The sequence below is a fragment of the Galeopterus variegatus genome, unplaced genomic scaffold (genome assembly GCF_000696425.1).
Source record: "Galeopterus variegatus unplaced genomic scaffold, G_variegatus-3.0.2 Scaffold215, whole genome shotgun sequence".
Lineage (NCBI taxonomy): Eukaryota > Metazoa > Chordata > Mammalia > Dermoptera > Cynocephalidae > Galeopterus > Galeopterus variegatus.
Genome location: NW_007726326.1, coordinates 142,428 through 162,866, shown reverse-complemented (window position 1 = coordinate 162,866; position 20,439 = coordinate 142,428). Strand labels below are relative to the sequence as shown.

Genomic DNA, 20,439 nt, shown 5'->3' with positions numbered 1-20,439 from the left:
TTTTAAAAATACCACCAATTATTGACATAGCATGAGAACATAGTGTAAGATCAGATCTTGAGGGTTTTTTAAAAATGTATTTGATCTGTGTTTTATAGTTACTGTCAATTTTTATGTTGCCTCATGTAGTATAGATTAATATTATGAATATAACTGGTTAGCTATTTTCTTACATGATAATTATATCTTTTGAAGATGTAATGCCAACAAAACACTTAAAATTTAATATAGTATTTTTCTGAAAGACTATATATATCAAGAAAAAAATGTTTTCTGTTTTACTGATAAATTTTTTAAAAAAGTCCAAACTCATAAACTTCCTCATGTATTCCCTAGATAGAGGGAGAAAGTATTAGGGATATAAATTATTTAAAACATCATTTCTTAGAACTGGAAAAATATGGTTATACTGCTTAAAATGTTAAACTTTAATGAAAGAAATTTCTTAAGTGGAGACAAAGTATATTTGGTGCTATGCACATGTCTGTTTTGCTGACTCCTGACCCCTAATTCTAAAAAAGTGTCATTAGATTTTTTTTCACCATTAAAAAAGACAGTTTAATAGTCAATCATTTAAAAATCCTTTGGGAAAAGATCTACAGTAATTTTTTCCAATTGTACGCTTGATATTAATGAAAAAAATTAGAATAATTTAGAGCAAGGAAATATTCACCTGAATCAACATATTTTAGTGTCCTTAATAGTCAATCATTTAAAAATCCTTTGGGAAAAGATCTACAGTAATTTTTTCCAATTGTATGCTTGATATTAATGAAAAAAATTAGAATAATTTAGAGCAAGGAAATATTCACCTGAATCAACATATTTTAGTGTCCTTTTTTTTTTTTTAAAGCAATTAGCTGGTAAGCTAGTTTGAATCTGACTTTCAGGATAAATAATTTTGAGGTTGTATTAGTTTCTTTGTTTTCACCAAGGCAAATCTTGAAGCTAGCTCAATTAGCAAATCCTGAAGAATTAATTTAAATGGTATGGTAATTCCTGTTATTAGAAATACTTCTTAGAACTCATTAAATTCCTCCTTTCCCCAAGGGTATCAGATCTGTTGAATAGAGCAAATAGCCTGGCAGCAGTCTTGTGTATCAGAGTCCTGCTTAGAATTGTTAGAAAGGAAAGAGTTTTTAAAATGCTATGGGATAGCCTGAATTAAAATTGAACTTTGAAATTAAGAAGAAAACACAAAAGAATATAGAAATAAAGGTTAATGTTTTCTCAAATGTTTTTAAAAGACCTATAAGAGTGCTGTAGGAAGCATTTTTTTAACCTATTAAAGTACAGATCCTTGAAGACAGGTTTTTATTAATTGCTTGGTTGCATTAACCTTGCTGAAGACAGCAAGGCAGGTAACCCTGACACTGACCCTGACCCTGATCCTAATCCTAACCCTAACCCTGCCTTGCTGTCTCAGGTGTGAGGATTAAAAGTATTATTATTTTTGAATAAAATTAAGAAAAGAGAATTATTATTTTTGAATAAAATTAAGAAAAGAGACTATTTTTTACAACTTTTAGCACATATGCTTTGTATGCTAGCTTTTTCCTAATGTAAAATGAATCTCAATATGCCATATGATTGGTGACAAACTGCAATTAAGAGAAGATCTGTTTATTTAAGAGATCTCAAAGGTTGTGAAAGATTTACTTGGCTATATCTGAAGGATAAATGTGAAATATTGCCCCTTAGTTCCCCTTTTATAATAAATCTCAGCTGTGTGTTCAGCAAAAGGGCTCACTGCCAAAAAGAACAGGTTCAACTTGTCTGTGAGGATTTGCACCACAGTAAAGTGCACAACTGCTTTTTTAGAGGTCATCATGGAGGTCACAGGCATGTACAGTTGAATGAAAGCAATTTTAAAAACATGGTAGAGTGGATAATGTTACTTGAGATTCAAAAGTCAATGTTAACTTAAAACATTAGAAGGATGGAAAATCAAAATCATAAAAAGAATCTTCAAATACATTTTTCACTTTATCTCTATATGTTTGTATGTTTTCAAATGGATTTGAAATAATTTCTTTGGCACCTTGTGCCACCATCTTTTTAAAGATGTTCAGAATCATTTTTATAATAATTGTCCAGATTTGGAAACACTGACTATTTCAATATTTGTTAAATTCTGAGCATTGCTCTGTACAGTGTTTATATAATGAAGGTAGGATATGATGTTAGTAGAAAAAAGTATACAGGGGTATGTGCGTATTGAGGGTGAAGGCGGGGGAGGGTGGGTGAGTGCTGTTGAAAGGGCAGATGTTGTCTGAAGAAGAATGCCTACACAGGTCATATTTCTCCTGACTATAATTGAAAGGTTCAAAATTTAACAATGACAAAGAAAATGCCATCTTATGTTTATGTAGTATGATTCTTTTTCCCAGGTATTTCAGAAATACTTTCATATATTTATGGTAAAGAGCGACTTTAAGACACCATGACTCCAGCCAATGGAAGATTTGAGTTTAATATAAAAAAGGCCAGAAAATAATGTAACTAAATAAGTAGCTTAACTGGAGTTGTGTTTTAGCTAGAGTTATATTTGATGACTGTTTCTTTTTTGGGTGATTTTTTTTTTTAAATGGTGTCACAGCAAAATAATAGGCAGCCATTGGTTGTTGTTTTTTTTTTTCCTTTTTGTCTTTTTTCATGACCGGCAACGGGTCGCAACCCTCAGTGTCGTGCCCGTACCGGATGGGACCGGCAACGGGATCGCAACCCTTGGTGTTGCGCCCGCACCTCGCTCAGCCAGTGAGCCACCGGTCTGTATGTGGGATCCAAACCCTCGGCGGGAGCGCCGCTGCACTCTCAAGCGGCGCACTGTAGCAGTGCGCCACCGGGCCGGCCTGCCATTGGTTTCACTGTACAAATTAATTAGTAATCTCGGCGGGAGCGCCGCTGCGCTCTCAAGCGGCGCACTGTAGCAGTGCGCCACCGGGCCGGCCTGCCATTGGTTTCACTGTACAAATTAATTAGTAATCTTTAGAATGTGCTTCAGCAAATGCAGCTGATTGGCAGTAGCACCTGTCTTAGCAACTGGTAGAATGTTAGTACTTTTATCAATCCTGTAATTTCCAGAAGGGTTTCAAAGCTATGTTCATTAAATTCTTCCATACTAATTGCTGTCTTTGTCTTCTTGGGAACTGTTTTACTAAAAGTACCTCTATTCTATTCTATTTTATTTACTTACAAAAGGAATGTTATAAAGTTAGGTTTTTTTAATTAAAAAAAAAAGCAGGTAATGTTTGTATACTCTCATATTTGTGGGACCACCACTTATGTTCAGTGATCACATACATAGGTTCCCAGATGAAAAATTTACAAATATTGTGATTTCTCTGCATTGCTTTTGTAATTCATATCATAAACATAAACCATACCTGTCAATTATAAAGAATGATCTATTAAAGTATAGTAAAATGTGCTTTAAATGATTGATTAGCATAGTTAACTTTCTAGAAAGGTAGTTTACTTCTGCCTTGCTAGGAATTATTCTTTTTAGTTGAAATAGTCTTTCTGGTTCATATTTCAAAGTATGTGCACTTTACATTGATTTAGAGACAAGCCATCAATTTGTATGTTGTTTGAAGAAATTATTTTTGCTTATTATGAAAAGAAGACTGAACTTCTAAGAGAGTATTTAAAAAGAACAAAGCACCTATCTCAGTACGTCTACTAAATATGTTATGGATAAGTTGAATATAAATATTTTCTAAGAATAAATTGATATGTTTTAATGAACTAGGGTAACTTTCATTCAAAAAGCTCTTACATACTAATATTTTTAAAACAAATGAGCATCTTATAATTTATGTTTAATAAATATAAATTCAAATATATATTGTTAAATGCTTGAAAGTGGGGTCAGTTCTGGTCATATACTTTCTATTATACCTTCAGGGTACCTAACATCTACTGAATGTTTAATAAATTAATTTTCATACTGTAGTCCTATAATAGAAAAGTGCTTGGTGGACTTTGGTGGTATAGGGTTTAAAACCTGGATAGGCTACTTGGCCTCGGAGAACTTCAGTTTCTTTCCTTGTAAAATAGGTAAAACATACTTACCTCAAATGTATATATAGTACCTAGCACAGTGCGTGGCATATAGTAGGTGCTCAATAGATATTTCTGTATCCTTTGAATGGGATCATACTGTAAGTTATTATATTCCATATCTGTATGACTTTAGTAAAAGACAATTTATGCGAAATTGCAAGTGAAAAGGGAATCAGTGTCCTAAATATTCTATTCTGTATTTTAGAGTTTTAATCTGATTGCATGGTGGTTTTGTGAATGTGGTGATGGTTGTATGTATGTATGTTTGGTTTGGGGAAGGCAGATTGGGATGCTTAGGGTATTCATAGTATTTGTTTCCTTTTAGGACAGAAGAAAGGTATAGTCAATTACAGCTTAGCTTAGCTCTTTAAGTTTTCTACAGTGGGAATGCTACAATAACGACTCATTCTGTAGTTAAATAACCTCAAATAGAACTAAGAGATTTGTTGTAGAGGTTTTTTTGGGTTTGGGGTAGAGGGTTGGAGGGATCATTATAAAACATTTGTTCACTGATGAAACAAACATTCTTAATATGTACCAAGCAGTGTAGTAGACACAGAGGATTCAAATAAGATATGATTTCTTAAATTATTCAGTCTCTATAATGGTATAAAGAAGCTTTCTGTTCTCTTTTCACTGGAAAATATTTCTGCTTTAGAAGAAAGCTAATTTTATGTGATATTTTTGTTTTGCTTAGTAATAGTGGGAGTATGTATAAGGAACTTTGTATAAAGCAATTTCTACATTTTGTTACATTCAGAAATTTAGACATGTATAAGTTGTCATTATTGTTGGTTAACTAAAAATTCACTTATAGTGACTGCCAAGATAAGAATTCTTTCTTGGAAATCGTTTTTGTAATTACTAAAAGAAAATGAGCAAAAATGCTGTATGCCTGAAAAGTTGTTTTTAAAATTTCTGGCAAATACGAAGGTACTTCAAAACATCCATGGAAAAACACAATTGAAAGATAATATGAATCTTTCCATGAACTTTTGAAGTACCCTCATACTGTTTTTCTTAAAGTTAATGCAGACTGTTTTAAGGAAACAGGTTTTGTCTCACCAAATAGTTTCCTTGATGTTTTTTTTCTCTGATCTTTTTATAGAAACAGATATGATTTGTGAGACACTGTGTCCTCTTGGCAACAAATGGTAGTTCAGTAGCAAGACAAGCATCAGAGAAAGAGTGTAAAAATAATACTTTTCAACACTGTGTCATTTATCAGTGTCCAAGGAAAAATAAAACCTAGAACCACACAAACAAAACAAAATCAACAAAATCTCTTTCTTGGACCCTACTCTTCCTTTAAGCTATTCCATATTTCCCTATTTTTATTTACCTTATAATTTGATGAAAATAATAATGAAGACTGCTCAGTGTTCTACTTCCTTCCATTTTTTTCTTCTGTTTTTTATAATCTGGCTTCTATTTTCACTACTGTATTGAAGCTGCTCTTGGTATTGAAATTTCCTTCACCAGGAATGCTTTTTCTTCCCCTCCATTTCAGTCCCAATATCAGCCTTTAGAGCTTTTCTTAAATGCCATTTCTTCCATGAATTCAATTGAATGGACACTCAAATGCCTGTCATATTCAGTAGAGTCATATTGTATGTACATTTAACTTACTTGAATTCAGCTAAAGTTGAAAACACCACCAAACCAGAGAGAAAAATAGCAAAGAATGCTTCTCTTCCCCCGGGAAGAAACATTTTTGAAACGACATGGATGCCAAATGCAATTCAAACTACTTTATCTGGTTTTCCATAGAAGAAACAGCAGTCTGTTCCAATGCTTTATGGGCTGTTTAAGGGATTTTTGAGGAGTTATTTTGCCCACGTTTTGCCTTAACTGTTATTTTAGAACCTAATCCCTATGTTCTTCATTTTATAGCTGTGTTGAACTAAGTCATATCACTTAGGACACTTCTAGGTAACATTTGGGTCTTTCTTGGATGTTTTAGGTGTCAAACTGTCAGAGGCAGAGATGACTAGCTTAGTTCCTTTCCTGTATTTATGGTAGATAAATTTGTATGAATGTAGTTATAGTCAAAACAGATTAAAGCAGAGGGAGACAATGCCGTTCCTTTTATATTTCATGTTCACCTGTAGTTTGAGGGCCATGGCTAATTGAAAACTAATTGCATGTGTCCACGAATATATTGTTGTAGTTAGTTTCTATATGAGCCATATTAGTTCTAAACCAATACAAAGGAATTTATAAGGATACTTTAAAAATATTCAGGGTTTGGTTTTAATTATATATTATCAGAGAAACTTTAATGATATTAATCTTTTAATAGTAATCTTTTATTAGTAGATATTATTTTCTAACTTTTTCCAACGTTTTCATTTCTAAATATGTTGCCTTTTATTTTTAAAATTTTTTCTCAAGATATAGTTTATATTGCTATAACAATAAAAGTTCTAAAAACTGAGTTGAAATATTATTAAATAACATTTTTCTGTGTAATAATTTGAACACTAAATGTGTATGTTTTCTGAGGGAACTGCAAGTAAATTTGGGTAACCTATCTTTAAAGTAATTCCACTGCAGTGAGCAGATTTGGTGAAGTTTCCAAGGCTAATTTGCTAAAAACATTTTTGGAGACTTGGCTTGGCCAGGTGAGGATATTACTCTTTTAGAACTATTTGATTTCTAATGATGAACAAGGAGCTTAAGCTCCAGCTAGATAGTTACAGGAATTCTTCTTTGATGTATTGAAGCATATCTTACACTTTTGAATGGAAATGAACATTGCTAAAGAGCTAGAAAAATGTGCTATTCCTAGGGTATACAGGATAAAAACTCACATTTCGTAAAAGCCTCTCGTTTTGAGAAGAAAATTTGGGGGAAAATTGGTAATCCGTAATCTGTTTTAGAAGACAAGGAATGCTCATAAAGGCTGATTTGTGGGAACAAATCAACTTAGAATGCTTAAAAGAGCCAACCAGAATAATTTTTATAAAAGTTATATTCTACTTGTTTCCAAACATGCATTCAGAAAGAAATGTAGTTTGATAATTCTAGTGGAGAGTTGGGAATCCAGGGATTAGTGCTTTTTTTGTTGTTTTCTACTGGCTGTTTCTCTAGAATATATAGAATCAAACTATTTTACATTAAATTTGAGGAAAATTCTATTTATTTTTATGATACATTGTGAGGCAGTGGCTTTTTTCCACTTAGTGGTCATGAAATCATAATAGGCTAGACCTGCTAGTCCAGTCTCCCCACTCACCCCCACAACCCTCATGTAGATGATGAAAATGAAGCTTAGAGAAAGTAAATGTTTCACCTCAGTTCATTCCAGTTTAGAGGCAGTGCCAGAATAAGTACAGTCACCTCTTAACATTAGGTCCTTGTTCCTCGTTTGGCTGTTTATTGTTTACTGGAAATTTTGAAAGATATTAGAGAAAGCCATTTCTATTTGGGTAAGTGAATTGAACTTAACATGAAATTACGTGCTTACCAGGAAGTTATTACTATGCAGCTGTTGCAGTGAGACAGGCTGACATCATCCAAGAGTGACCGGAGCAGCATAGTATAAAAATTGCTCTGCTTGCTCCTAAAGTAAATTGAAAACAATTGAATTACCACAGAAATGTTACTCAGAATATGCAGCTTATAGACAGTGCTAGGTATATTTAAGTTCTCTATACCATTAAAAAATTACACACATAATTTTAAAAACGTATTCACAACCATATACATATGCAGCAGTAGACATTTTATATGTGTGTATGTACACATACACAAAACACATGTGCACACACATATTTAAATTATTAGCATGCTTACCAAAATAGTAACAGTATTTCAGAAATACCTCAATTGATTTTCTAAAAGGCTTCTTGTAGATGTTTTCTCTGGAAATAGTCATTAGAATTGTAGTGGTTTGATGCTGTCATAATGAAATACTCTGGTTTCTGATTCGGTTTAGCAATGTAACACATTCTATAGAATTTGATAAATTTAACATTGTGAGAGAACCTAGTTTATGAAAACAAACAGCATTGCCATTGTTTCATTTCTTTCCTCTCCTCTCTTCTTCTTCTTTTTTTTTTTTGGCATTTAAATCACTCTGAGAAATAAAAATAGAAGGCACAATCTCATTATAATGGGACTTACTAGAATATAAATTCCCTGAGGGCAGGGGCATTTATCTGTTTTGTTTGGCTGCTTTACTTTTCAGTTCTTGGAATACAGTAGGTGCTCAATAGTTGTGTGAATGGGTGATGAATGCCACAGAGTAACCACATGTTATGATTTCTGGAATTTTGTTAAAATGAGTACTTAAATGGCTAGAAAGCACGTTCCCAGTCTAGGAATGAAAAGTATCTTGTAAGGAGTAAGTGAAAGAAAAATAATATTAAAGTCTAGAGAAAGCGATTTATTCCTTGTGTATTCATAGTACATGTAATTAACAAAATTCCAGTTGTTTATGCTTAGTAAGAGCATTTTTCAATTTATAGAATTTAGAAACTTAATTGTCTTATGGTTGCCCTAGTGTCCATACTACTACAGCAAGTGACTGTTTACATGCACTTTTATGTTATTCATTAATTCAACAAAATATTTAGCAGCTCTTTGGTGCAAGGCACTGTGCTGTAAGGCATGACAGTAAACATAGGGCCTTACAGTCTAATTGGGGAGATAAATGCTAAACCCATAATTATACAAAGGGAGTTTAACAAGCTTAAAGGGCTTATTAGCAAATATGTTGAAGATGGGGCTAACCTGGTGAATAAAAGTCATTAAGCAAGGTAGAAAAATTAAGAGTTCTGAATTTAGAATTGTGTTAAAGGATTTTCAGAATAACTTAAACTATGAGCTTAAATTGCTAAAACTTTATGAATTACAACCTCTTTTGCAGTACATTACTATTTGGTATAGAACTGTAAAACCATGTACTGTTTGGTATAGAAGAGTATGTCCATGTTTAGTATTTTTATTATTGCTTATTTCAACAACCTATATACTAATGATACTAATTGACTATTTCCATTGCTGTTATTTTTATTAGATAATAATATGCTTTCTTTAGTAATGTTATTCTATATGGTTTGCTGCATTCTAAATGTGTGTGAGTATGTGTGTTGTGTATTTTAATGTAGCTTGTGTTTAGAGTTAACACAAAAGCTAGTCTTTGCCCTTCCTTTATTTGGAGAGAAAGAATAATGGTAATACATGTAGTGTATAGATTATCTAACAAGTTTTAATAAATTATAACTTACTTTTTGTAGTAGGCTTTAAACTTGCTGAGTAAGGAAAATTAAACATTTCAGATTATCAAAACTACCCCATGTATAACTACCTTTGTCAGCATTTGCAAATATATGTATGTTTTTCTATATAGAAATGAAATGAATTTTAGAAAATATTTCCACATATGCTTATATTTTTGACTAGCAAATGGAGGAGAAACAAGGGCTCTATTTTGTTATATTCCAGGGGAGTAAAAACTTTAATTATGCTATTGAATGTGTAGTTTGTGTGCATTTTCCCTCCTGAGTGTAGGTTATTACCTAAGGTTGAATGATTTTCTGCGGCTCTTCTCACTATATTTTTACCTTCAAATCCTCAATTATTTATTTTATGGTGACAATAACAAAAACGAAAAGGAAGAGCTTCCCTCAGTTTTGTGATACGCTTTTGAAAGTCTGCAGAGTGTACTTGTATTACTTGATGTGTTTTTCAAGACTCAGTGCTAAGACCTCATTCTTTATACATTTCCCTCTGCCAATTTTAATTATTCTCATGACTTTGACCATTTTTTGATGTTGATGAAAGCAAAATTTCTTTTGAGTATATTTTATATTTCTAGCTGCCTTTACTGAACATTTCTACGTGGATATTTCATAATCATCAATGTTGAATTGATTACTTGGCAGAGACAATGCAGGTAGCAGCACCCCTATTTTGCAGGTAAGAAGGTGAAGCAACAAAATTTAACTTCCTCAAAATCATCCCACTTCTAAATGCCACATTACTCACTTCTCATCCACTGAACCACCATCTTAAACTCTTTTTATTTTTAACAACTTTATTGAGGTATAATTTACTTATCATGAAAATTACTCATTTTAAGTGTACAACATAATCATTTTCAGTAAATTTGCAGAATTTTGCAACCATTTCCATAATTCAATTTTAGGATGTTTTCATCACTCTAAAAAGATGTCTCGTACTCATTGGCATTCACAGCACATTCACACTCCTAGCCCGTGAGAATCATTAGTCTACGTTCTGTCTCTTTCGTTTTGCCCTTCCTGGACATTTCACATAAATGGAATGATATGATAGGTCCTTTGCATTTGGCTTCTTTTAATTAGTATGTTTTAGGGGCCCGCCCGGTGGCGCACTCAGTAGAGGGTGGCGCTCCCGCCGAGGGTTCGGATCCCGTATACAGACCGGTCTGCTCACTGGTTGAGCGCGGTGCGGGCGTGACACCGAGGGTTGCGATCCCGTTACCGGTCACGAAAAAAGACGAAAAGGAAAAAAAAAAAAAATAATTAGTATGTTTTAATCATCCATTTTGTGGCACGTATCAATATTTCTTTCTTTTTTATTGCTAAATGGTACTCAGCATATTGTATGAACGTTTAATGAATGAATTCATATTCATATTGTATGGATATTTTGTTTGTCTCTTCAACAGTTGATGGACATTTAGATTGTTTCCACTATTTGGTCCCCATGAATAATGTTATGAACATTCATGTACAAGTCTTTGTGTGGTCATATGTTTTCATTTCTCTTGAGTAGGTACCTCTGAGTAGAATTACTAACTCATGTAGTAAATTTATTTGTTACTTTAAGAAAAACTAATTTCCAAAATGGCTATATCATTGTATACTAATCTGTGATGTTGGTGGGTTCCGATTTCTCCACATTCTCACTAACACTTTTTATTGTCTGTCCTTTTGATTATAGCCATTTCACTGGGTATAAAGCAATTATTTTAATTTGAATTTTTGTGAAGATTAGTGATGTTGAGCATCTTTTCATGTGCTTATTAGGCATTTGTATATTTCTTTGGTGAAATGTCTGTTAAAATCTTTTACCCAGTTTTAGTTGGGTTATTTGTCTTTTTATTGTTCAGTTGTAAGAGTAATGTACATACATATACACACACATATACATTGTTTATAAAATACACGTACATATTAAACGTGTATATAAAGTACACGTTGTTTATAAAATAGGTGATTTGCAAGTATTTTCTCCCAGTCTGTTTTATCTTTTAATTTTCTCTCCTCAACCCTTCCCTTTCCCAATTTTCCTGTTTTTGTTAACTCTCTCTGGCTTTCACATTTTGGTTTACTTCTCAGTTGTACCAAATTGCTACCAGTTCTTGCAGTTTTAATTATAATTATTCTTTTTTTAATCCTCTCAGTTACTACTCAAATCTAGGCCTTATTACTTCAGCCAGTTACTAAAATAACTGTAAACTTAACCTACTTTATTCTAGGCTCTTCTGTCTTTAGCACAATTATATTTTTCTTTGCTATAAAAGCATAGCTATTTTTCTTTCAAAACTAATGAAGATTCCATGATCTATTTAAAAAACTTTTTTTAATGAAAATTTTCAAAAATAGCAAAGTTGAGAAATAATGCGACAAATACTCTTATGCCTAACAGTAATCTTTAATATTTTGGCATATTTGCTTCATATATATGTGTATATATATTGTTTCTTTTTTCTGAACAATTTAAAAGTAAATTACAGTTTTCATGAAATCTTACTTTTAAATTCTTCAAGCTGCACCTTCCTCTGACCTGTTGCCGCATAGGACATTCTCATTCGTAATCATAACGCCATAATTACACCAAACAAAATTAACAAAAGNTAAAGTAAATTACAGTTTTCATGAAATCTTACTTTTAAATTCTTCAAGCTGCACCTTCCTCTGACCTGTTGCTGCATAGGACATTCTCATTCGTAATCATAACGCCATAATTACACCAAACAAAATTAACAAAAGTTCTCCAATGAAACCTAATATCCAGTCCATATTAAAATTTCCCCAATTGTCCCCCAAATGTCTCATAGCTATTTTTTTTTCCTCTTAAATCAGTACTGAGCCAATGGCTCTTATGTTTATTGAACTTCTTAATTCTCTTTTAATCTAGAATAGCTCCCATCCCACTTTGTTTTTGTTGTTTCTCATGACATTGACTCATTGAAGAGACCAGGTCAGTTGTCTTGCAATATGACTTTTCTGGTGTTTCCCCTATGATATTGTTCAAGATGGTCCCTAATATATTTTTATCACCTTTTTTTATGACTATGAAAATAAAAATAAACCCATTTTGGTCAATTTAGAAAAGAGTTCAGTAAAGATAAAACTATAAATAGTTCATAATTTTATCACTTAGAGCTAACTACAGTTAATGTTTTTCTTTACAGTTTTTTTCTTATGCAGACTTTAAAAAGTTTAGATCAAACTGATTATAAACTTTGATTAATTTCTCTTTGAACAATATTTAAATGATTTAAATAATTTAATTCTCTTTGAACATAATTTTAAATGGCTATGTATTGTTATGTTATAATTGAGCTGATGTTTACTTAAGTTTCTCAATATTGCTTGAACGTTTAGTTTCCTTTTGGTTTTTCACAATATAAGTTAAACTGAACAGACTTACGAATAAAAACTTTATTACATTTCTGATGTTTTTCTTATGAATTCTTACAGGTGCAATTACTAGGTCAAAATGTGTGAATATTTAAAAGGTTTACTAAATTGCTTTTCATAAGGAAAGCGGTTCCATAATTTGATCTCTCAGCACTGTATGAGAGCATTTTTTCTCACACTCTTTTTCATGTAGAGCATTATTCATTTGTTTTACCATTTATTTGCTAATGTGGTGAAGATAAGATATTTCAACATTGCTTTGCAGAGTCTGATTTCTTACTTTGTGAGTTTCAAATTAGCATGGAGCTGTAAATCTAAGCTATTTATACTGATTCAGTCTCTGCCCGCTCCCAGTTTCCCATATACCCACCATTCTCTGTTCATGTTTTCTTCTTGTCTCAAGACACAACATACTCTTCTGGTAATATTGCTGTCCTCTTCATTGCCTTACTTTTGCAGACTTCATTGTCTTTCTCTTCTGTTTTTTTTTTTTGGCAGCTAGCCGGTATAGGGATCCAAATCCATGACCTTGGTGTTGTAAGGCTGCGCTCTAACCAGCTGAGCTAAGCAGCTAGTCCACTGTAGACTTTGTTCTCTGAGGTCTAATACAGTTGCACTGTTTTCTTCTTCCACCTTTTATTGATTCTTTTTCTGTTTTGATTTTCTATAGCACTTAAGTCTATATAGGTTGAATATTTCTTATATGAAATGCTTGGGACCAGAAATATTTCGGATTTGGGATATTTTTGGATTTTGGAATATTTGCATATATATAATGAGATATCTTGGGGATGGGGACCCAAATCTAAACACAGAATTCATTTATGTTTCTAATACACCTTTATTCATAGTCTGAAGGTGATTTTACGCAGTATTTTAAAATAATTTTGTGCATGAAACAAAATTTGTGTACACTGCACCACCAGAGAGCAAAAGTGTGGACAGTCTGTGGTTATCTGGCATCACTGTTATTCCTGACTCTGAATTGATATGCTATCAGTAAGCAATCATTTTTATTACACTTAAATATGTAACAGTAAAAAATATGACATACCATTATTACAGTGAAAAAAATAATATGCTTAGGGTAACTAAGTGGCACAGTACCATCACCAGAATACTTGTATCAGCTGTTAAACAACAACAGCAACAAAAAGCAGGCTTTCAGTTTCCACCTATGATGCTATGTCCTTTTTTTTTTTTTTTTTTTTTTTTTTTTTATTGAAAAGAAACATCAGAAGCCGTTGAGGGATGAGGAAAAGGGTCCTCTAGGGATGAGGAGGCATTCTGATGCATGGGTTTTTAAAATGTTTCCTCTAGAGTCATCTGCCTCATTAACAGTGGCCTTTGATTTTTATAAATTTACATCATTTCTTGTTCTGTTTTGAATGCATGCTGCTCTAGTCCTTCAATAAGGCCATCATGTTGTCTTTAGGCACTTTTTTCTTCAGTGTTAACATCATCATCTTCATTTTCACTATTACAGGTTGAGTATCTCCTATTGGAAAAGCTTGGGACCAGAGGTGTGGAATTTCCCACTTGTGGCATCACGTGGTGCTCAAAAAGTTTCAGATTTTGAAACATTTCAGATTTCAGGTTTTCAGGTTAGGGATGCTCAACCTGTACTGTACTATTTGGCACCCAGCCAAATTTAACTCTCAAATGTGTTATATCACTAGTGCATTATACACATTGACTCCCTTAATCTGAATCCTCCATTTTCTTATAATTTAGAATAATATTACACTTAATATTACACTGTTTTACTGGAAGTATTACATTCAATAACCATTTTGCATCTATAAAACTTTTAAACACCCTTTTGCCTCCTGTCACTTAAAACCCCCACCATATTCCTAATGTGACTTGTTAAGACATTATCTGATCTGTTGGTGATTCTTTAAAAAAAAATCTTAGTTATGTCAATGAGTGTAAGTTATTGTTCTCTAAGTTCTTTCCCAGCTTTAAATATGAGAAATTTGGCATGTATCTTACACTAGTGTTTTGGTGGGTGAGGGGTGGTGAAGATACTAGTAGATTGAATGTTAGAAGTAGATTGAATGTTTGTGTGTCTGTGAACTTTGTTTTATCATTCTTACCATAACCAGAATTGCTACTGAGTAATGATTATTTCTCTCTAAATGTTATAATTTTTTAATACTCTTTTTTTGAGCCTATGGTGTTTTATGTATCTGAACTATTAGAATTTGTATAAAAATTTGGTTTAAATCATCTAGGATTTTTCTTGACATTAAACTTTTAAATTGAGCAATCATGATTATATTGTCTAAAAATAGGATTTTAAAATGCAGCGTGGTGTGGTAGACCTTATGCTGGACAAGAATTAGATTCTGACTCTATGTAACTTTATGAAAATTTACATTTTGGGAGTGTTAGTTTCCATATCCATAAAATAAGAGAGTTGGGTAAAAAAAAAAGAAAATCTTTAGAATCTGACAGACTTGGCTTCTAATCTTCAACCTGTCATTAACTACAACATGACCTTGATCAGTCACATGTCTATCCCTGAAAGAAAGTGAGCCGAGATGCCGGTACTGTTCAAGCTTTATTAAAGAAAGAAATTTGCCGGCTGTACTCAAAATGGAGGATGGTCTGGGGTTGCCCTGAAAATGGGGGACAGCAGCTAACATAGGGCAGTGGGAGCTTATATTAGTATGTTGGTACCAAGAGCTGGCTGATGTAATTCTGGGGTGGGGATTGAGTTAGGTCATGGGAATGGAGAGTTCTACACATGTGGAAATGCTGAAAGTTTCATTTTCTCCAAAACCATGAGGCTTCTTGTAAAAGAGAATGGGGGAGGGGAGGGGAAGAGGTAGACAGCACCATTTTGTACTTGGGCTTGTCTAAAAAGGTGCTGGTTATGTTGCAGATCTATTTAATCCCCTGGTTCTCATCCATAAAGTAGAGATAATAGTACTTACCTCATAAACTTACTGTGAATACTGAGACAATACATTTTAAAAAGCCCTTGGAATAGTGTCTGGCACAGAGTAAATAATGTTAACTATTACTTCAAAAAGGTCATGGAAAAATAGCATTAAAAGGTAATACAATTTTTCCATAAGCTTTTTGAAGCAGCATTGTATTATTAGATGAACTTTTATAGTCCCCACTAACTTCAGAGAAGATTTTGAATTAAGTGATATCATAACTTTAGTAACTTTGGTGTTGTTTGGAGTGATTACTTTTAGTATATTGTTTATCACTGCAATGACTTAAGAAAGCTTGCCTTTCTTGAATATGATTGTCCCTGGGAAGTATTCCAGCTCTTGGAAATACCCACTGTGTGTCATTCTTTCTGGACCTTGCTCTCTAAGTTTTAAAGTGAAAATGGGTGCTAGTGGGATAGGTGTGCTTCTTTAATTGCTGCAGTGTTTTCTCCTTCCTCCTTCCCTTCCACTGATAGCTTAAACATGTGACACTAACACTGGATTTTTTGTGCCATATGGCAGGAAAATTTAGTGCTTGGGAGCTTATTAAGAAGATGCTTTGAAACAAGGATGTCAGAATGACACTCAAAATATCCCGCTTAGGCAGACTTCTTCTTAACCTAAGTAATGCTCTCTACTTAGAATCATTGGTCAGAAATTGGATTACTGTGTGATAGTCTAAGATTTAAGCTTGACAGCTTCATGTTTATTTAGGAAGGCTGTAAAACATATGAAGGTTAAGGCTTAAAATAATATCAACCAAGTTTCCAGATATTACACTTTTATTCTCTTTTTCCTGTGTATTATGTCAGGCAGGCAAATGAGGAAATCAGAACGTCCAAACCCCATTTTTAAAAATTGTGGTAAGATACATGTAACATAAAAACTTAACATTTTAACCATTTCAAAATGTACACTCCTATGACATTGATTACATGTATATTGTTGTTCATCCATCACCACCAATCATCTCTAGAACTTTTTAATCTTCCTCAACTGAAACTCTGTACACATGAACCACCATTCTACTTTCTGTCTTTATGAATCACTACTTTAGGAACCTCATATAAGTGGGATCATGCAATTTTTGTCTTTTCATGATTGGCTTATTTCACTTAGTATGATGTCTTCAGGTTAATTCACGGTTTTATATATCAGAAGTTTTTCCCTTTTTAAGGCTGAATAATATTCCACTGTCTGTGTATACCACATTTTGTTTATTCATTTATCCCTTGATGGATACTGTGTTTCATCCACCTTTTGGATATTGTTAATAATGTTTCTATGAAACATTAAAATAAATAAAATGCATGGGTGTACAAATATCTCTTTGAGACCCTTCTTTCACTTCTTTTGGGCATATACCCAGAAGTGGAATTCCTGAATCATATGGTAATTCTGTTTTTAATTGAGGATTTGCCATACCGTTTCCATAGCAGCTGTACCATTTTATCACCTGTAGTGCACAAGGGTTTCAACTTTTCTACATCTTCACCAACACTTATTCTTGTCTTTTCTTTTTTTAAAAAGAGCTATCTTAAATAGCCATGGATATGAAGTGGTATATATCTCTTCTTGGTTTTAAAAATATGTATTTTTTCTTTTGGTGGCTGGCAAGTGCGGGGATCTGAACCATTGACCTTGGTGTTACAGGGCGGTGCTCTAACCAACTGAACTAATCAGCCAGCCCTCTTTGTGGTTTTGATTTGCATTTCTCTAATGACTAATGATGTTGAGTCATATTTTCATGTGCTTCTTGGCCATGTGTGTATGTTCTTTGGAGAAATATCTGTTCAAGTCCTTTGCCTGTTTTTGGTGAAGGACTTTTGAGATCATAGTGTCACAGATGCCATTAATATGACTGTAAACCAGGTAGGATGATGCTACATGGGATTGAACTTGTTGAAGAGAAAATCCATGAATCAAGTGCAAGCATCTTCTAATGGTTGTTCCTCACTGCTATGATTTCATTTTATCAATATTAAGTCATGGCTTTTTCTTTTCTTTTTTTAAATAAAAGAGATAACATGGATACTATGCATCCAACTTAGTAATTAAGGGGGGAAAAGGAAAGTAAGGGAGGTAACAACAGAAAAAAATTATAAACTAGAAAATGGTAAAATTAATAAGTGCAAGAATGATCTATAAAAAGTTATGAACTAGAGAAACTGAGAACTATACCAAGAAAAATAACTGAACTAGAATAAGAAAACATGGACTAAATAAAAAATAGGGACTTTTATAAATTAGAATTCTATGCCAGGATGTATGATAAATATGTAAATCTCAATATAATGGTGTTAATATGGCTGACTGACATTTTATTTTATATACTTATGCTCACGTATGGTCCTTATGTCCTTTTATTTTAGTTATTCAGTAGTTATTTTTTTCAGAAAAATACCTGAATGTTTTCATTCAATGTAGTTCTTAGCATAAAGTTTTCTTATTTTGTGTGTGTATATGTGTGTGTGATATGAAATAAATAAACACTTGGTAAGTTTAATTCTGTTGTAAAAACTTAAGAAAATAGACATTTATGTGGTAAAGCTTTACAGAAAATAATCTTATTAGCTTTCTTCCTTAATTACGGCTTTCAAGAAAGCACTGATTACCAAAATGTCAAAGCTATTTAATAAAAGTGGGAAAATGTGAGAATGGATTTCCTGACTTCTGTTGTTGAACAATTGTACTGTTAAGGGTGAAATTTGAATTTAATGATGGATTTGGATTTCCTCTTTTAAATCATGTGTCAGTGACTATATGTCAAGTCTATAATGTGGGTTTCAGTAATGTAATGCATTGTACCCATGGAGCAGCATACCTAATAGATAATATTTTTAATGTGAAGAATTCAGTCCATCTTTAATATGACTGCAAATAAGTAGCAATATGAAAGTAATATTAAAAGGTATTAATTTCTGTTATTTTTCTAACAGGGTCAACATATTTCATTAGCACCTATTCACAAGCTTGAAGAAGCTTTATATGAATACCAACCACTGCAAATAGAGACATGTGGACCACAAGTTCCTGAGCTTGAGATGCTAGGAAGACTTGGGTAAGTTTACAAAAGAACTTCACATTGAGGAGCTGATGTGTAGGGCTTTGTTGTTGCTGTTCTAAATGACACTTTAACAATGTTAGATTTTCAGTTTATAAAACTTTTCTCTCTCTCTCTTTTTTTTTTTTTTTGTCTTTTTTCCGTGTCCGGCAACGGATCGCAACCCTCAGTGTCGCCCCCGTACCGGACCGGGACCGGCAATGGGATCGCAACCCTCGGTGTTGCCCCCGCGCCTCGCTCAGCCAGTGAGCGGGAACCGGTCTGTATGTGGGATCCGAACCCTTGGCGGGGGCGCTGCCGCGCTTCCCAAGCGGCGCACTAGCGCAGTGCGCCACCAGGCCGGCCCCTAAAACTTTTCTCTTTAATACCAAATAAATAATGCTTAGTAGTAAGCTAAGTTTTATTTGGTACATTAATTTTTCTATGGACTTCTTAGGTCTATTGAGATTGATACTGAAATGCATTAGTTCTCTTTTAGAGCTATCCTTGGCAGCCATATTGAAGTGGCTATTTGTTTTTGGCTCACCATGTTTTTTTTTTTTTTTTCTTTTCAAAATTGGGGCTTAATTTAGTCAGTAGTAAGCCAGTAAAAATATGAATTGGGCTCCTTGCCATAAAAAAGGGTAGATTTACTCACTATCTGCTGTCTACAGTGAAACTACATTTATGAGACATGACCCATGAAATATATTTTGTCACAAGGTATAATGTAGGTCTGGCCCAGGTGGCCGAACAGTCTTATTATATGCATCCATTTTGGAAATGAACATGGAATTATGGCTTGTGTGAGTGATGGAGATGGTCACAGTGTTTCCCATGAGAGCAAGTGGGTATTCGTATACTTGAAAAGTACAGGCACAGATGTTGTTGGATGGAGCAAATCATTTCTTGGTCTTGTTTCTCAGTGTGTAAACTATTGAATGGAAGGCTGATCCAGAAACTGTTGTTTCTTAACAAAAGAAAGTAGTGTAAAGAATATAATATAAAAAGAAAATAATGGGTATAATGAGGCCAGGTAAATAAAAAGCAATAAAGAAATTCAAAGACAGCAAAAATAAGGAAGATGAAACAAGTTATAAAACCTATATGCATTTTCAAATCCAAACCAAAATTTTGAACATGATGCATAGAATTTTACATGTGAATATGAAGACTCCAAGGTAAAGTTACTATTAAAAGGATATATGATTTAATGATCTGCTGTTGGATAGGTCTTAAGGCTAGATTTGCTTTAGTGCTGTATTCTCTTACAACCTCCCCTAACCTGCAAGCATGAAGCCTATGAGATATAAAACAAAACCTGAAACCACATCTAAGGCAACAGATTTATCAAATAGTTTTCCACAGTGCTAAAACTGAAGTTTGAAGAGACAGACAATATTGAATTTTATGGCGTAAAAAGTTATATATGATATACATACATTGCTTTCTCATTTCTTATTGGGTTATAAAGAGCCAGAATTCTGTATCTCTAAAATAAATTTTTCCTGGGGCCGGCCTGGTGGCGCACTGGATAGTGCGCCGCTTGGGAAGCGCGGTGGCGCTCCCACCCGAGGGTTCGGATCCCACATACAGACCGGTTCCCGCTCACTGGCTGAGCGAGGCGCGGGGGCAACACCGAGGGTTGCGGTCCCGTTGCCGGTCCCCGGTCCGGTACGGGGGCAACACTGAGGGTTGCGATCCGTTGCCGGACACGGAAAAAAGACAAAAAAAAAAAAAA

General features: G+C 33.6%; 1 protein-coding gene across 1 annotated transcript in view; it reads left to right on the top strand.

The window, feature by feature from the left end:
- The window catches only part of MNAT1 (MNAT CDK-activating kinase assembly factor 1), a 220,380-nt gene that overhangs the window by 129,192 nt on the left and 70,749 nt on the right, over positions 1–20,439 (top strand). The window contains exon 7 of the mRNA XM_008565940.1: positions 18,595–18,716. Within this exon, the coding sequence (XP_008564162.1) occupies positions 18,595–18,716 (122 nt within the window). The remainder of the gene's footprint in view (positions 1–18,594; positions 18,717–20,439) is intronic.